We start from the raw sequence: 1064 nt of genomic DNA on the forward strand, positions 1-1064 counted from the left end.
CCTGTAAGAAAAACCCCCCAAAAAAAAAAAAAAAAAAAAAAAAAAAAAGCACCAAACCCCCCCCCAGTCCCACAACCATTCTCTGGCCCTGCGCCACCCATCCTCAAGTTCCATGCCCATTTCATCTAAAACTAACGCTGCCTCGGTCTTCCCTCAACCTGGGTTTCTCTCCTATCCTCCTCTGACCAGATCCCTGGTTCTCTGCAACACATCCTGGCCTCCCTTTAACCCACCTCAGGCCCAAGCCCTACGCAGGACTTCTCTAACTCTGGCCACAGCCTAACTCCCAGCATCCTTCAAACCAGGTCTGCACCCAGCCATCCCTCTTTGCCTCCCGCTCACACTCATCTCACATCCAAGCCTTGCCTCATACTTTCTCCCAGGTCCCGCCCCCAGCTTTGCCCATGCCCCACCCCCAGCCACACCCAGCCAGCTCACCCCGGATGTCAGCCAGGTCCTGGCCCATGCCATCATAGTAGATCTTGCCACCCCTCTCAGTGGGGAAGAAGTAGGTCATGAGCGAGCTGGGCGGAGAGCAGTAGGAATAGGAGCCTAGTGGCAGGTCCTTGAGCACCTCATGGGGCTTCCAGCAGAACTCCCGGAAGCCGGGGTGGTCCATGATCTTGCGCTCAATCTCGTGGATGGTGACCAGCCGCTCACTAGTGAAAATGTTGCGCTCGGCATCACCGCGCGCCAGGAAGATGAGCTCGATGCGCCAGTGGGCGTGCGTCTGGGTGTTGGCGCTTACATAGGTGCGTGAGTAGTCCCAGCGCGAGGCGCCTCGGCGGGCACGGCTCTGATTGGCTGCAGCCTCTGCTGGGGCCAGGGAGCTGGGCTGGCGTCGCCTATTCTTGTCGGGTTCCTCGTTCCGTGGAACTTCACTCCGGTTAGCCGTCAGATCCACCGTTTAGCCGGCAGATCCACCAAGGGCAGGGCCCCACGCCGAAGACGCCCGCCCCAATTGGCTGCTGGCTTTTGGGCAGGGGACACTTGCTCTGAGGCAGCAGAGACAGTGCGCGGGGCTCTAGAGGCCTGCCGCGGGCGGGTGCCGAGATGGACCCGCG

At 60.0% G+C, this 1064-nt stretch overlaps 1 protein-coding gene across 1 annotated transcript in view; it reads right to left on the reverse strand.

Annotated features, from left to right (window-relative positions):
• DISP3 (dispatched RND transporter family member 3) overlaps positions 1-1064 on the reverse strand; it is a 66804-nt gene that overhangs the window by 42857 nt on the left and 22883 nt on the right. The window contains 2 exon segments of the mRNA XM_006145330.2: positions 439-904; positions 907-1058. Coding sequence (XP_006145392.1) covers positions 439-904; positions 907-1058 — 618 coding nt within the window.

This window comes from Tupaia chinensis, unplaced genomic scaffold (assembly GCF_000334495.1).
Source record: "Tupaia chinensis unplaced genomic scaffold, TupChi_1.0 Scaffold000146_1, whole genome shotgun sequence".
In the NCBI taxonomy this organism is placed as follows: Eukaryota; Metazoa; Chordata; class Mammalia; order Scandentia; family Tupaiidae; genus Tupaia; species Tupaia belangeri.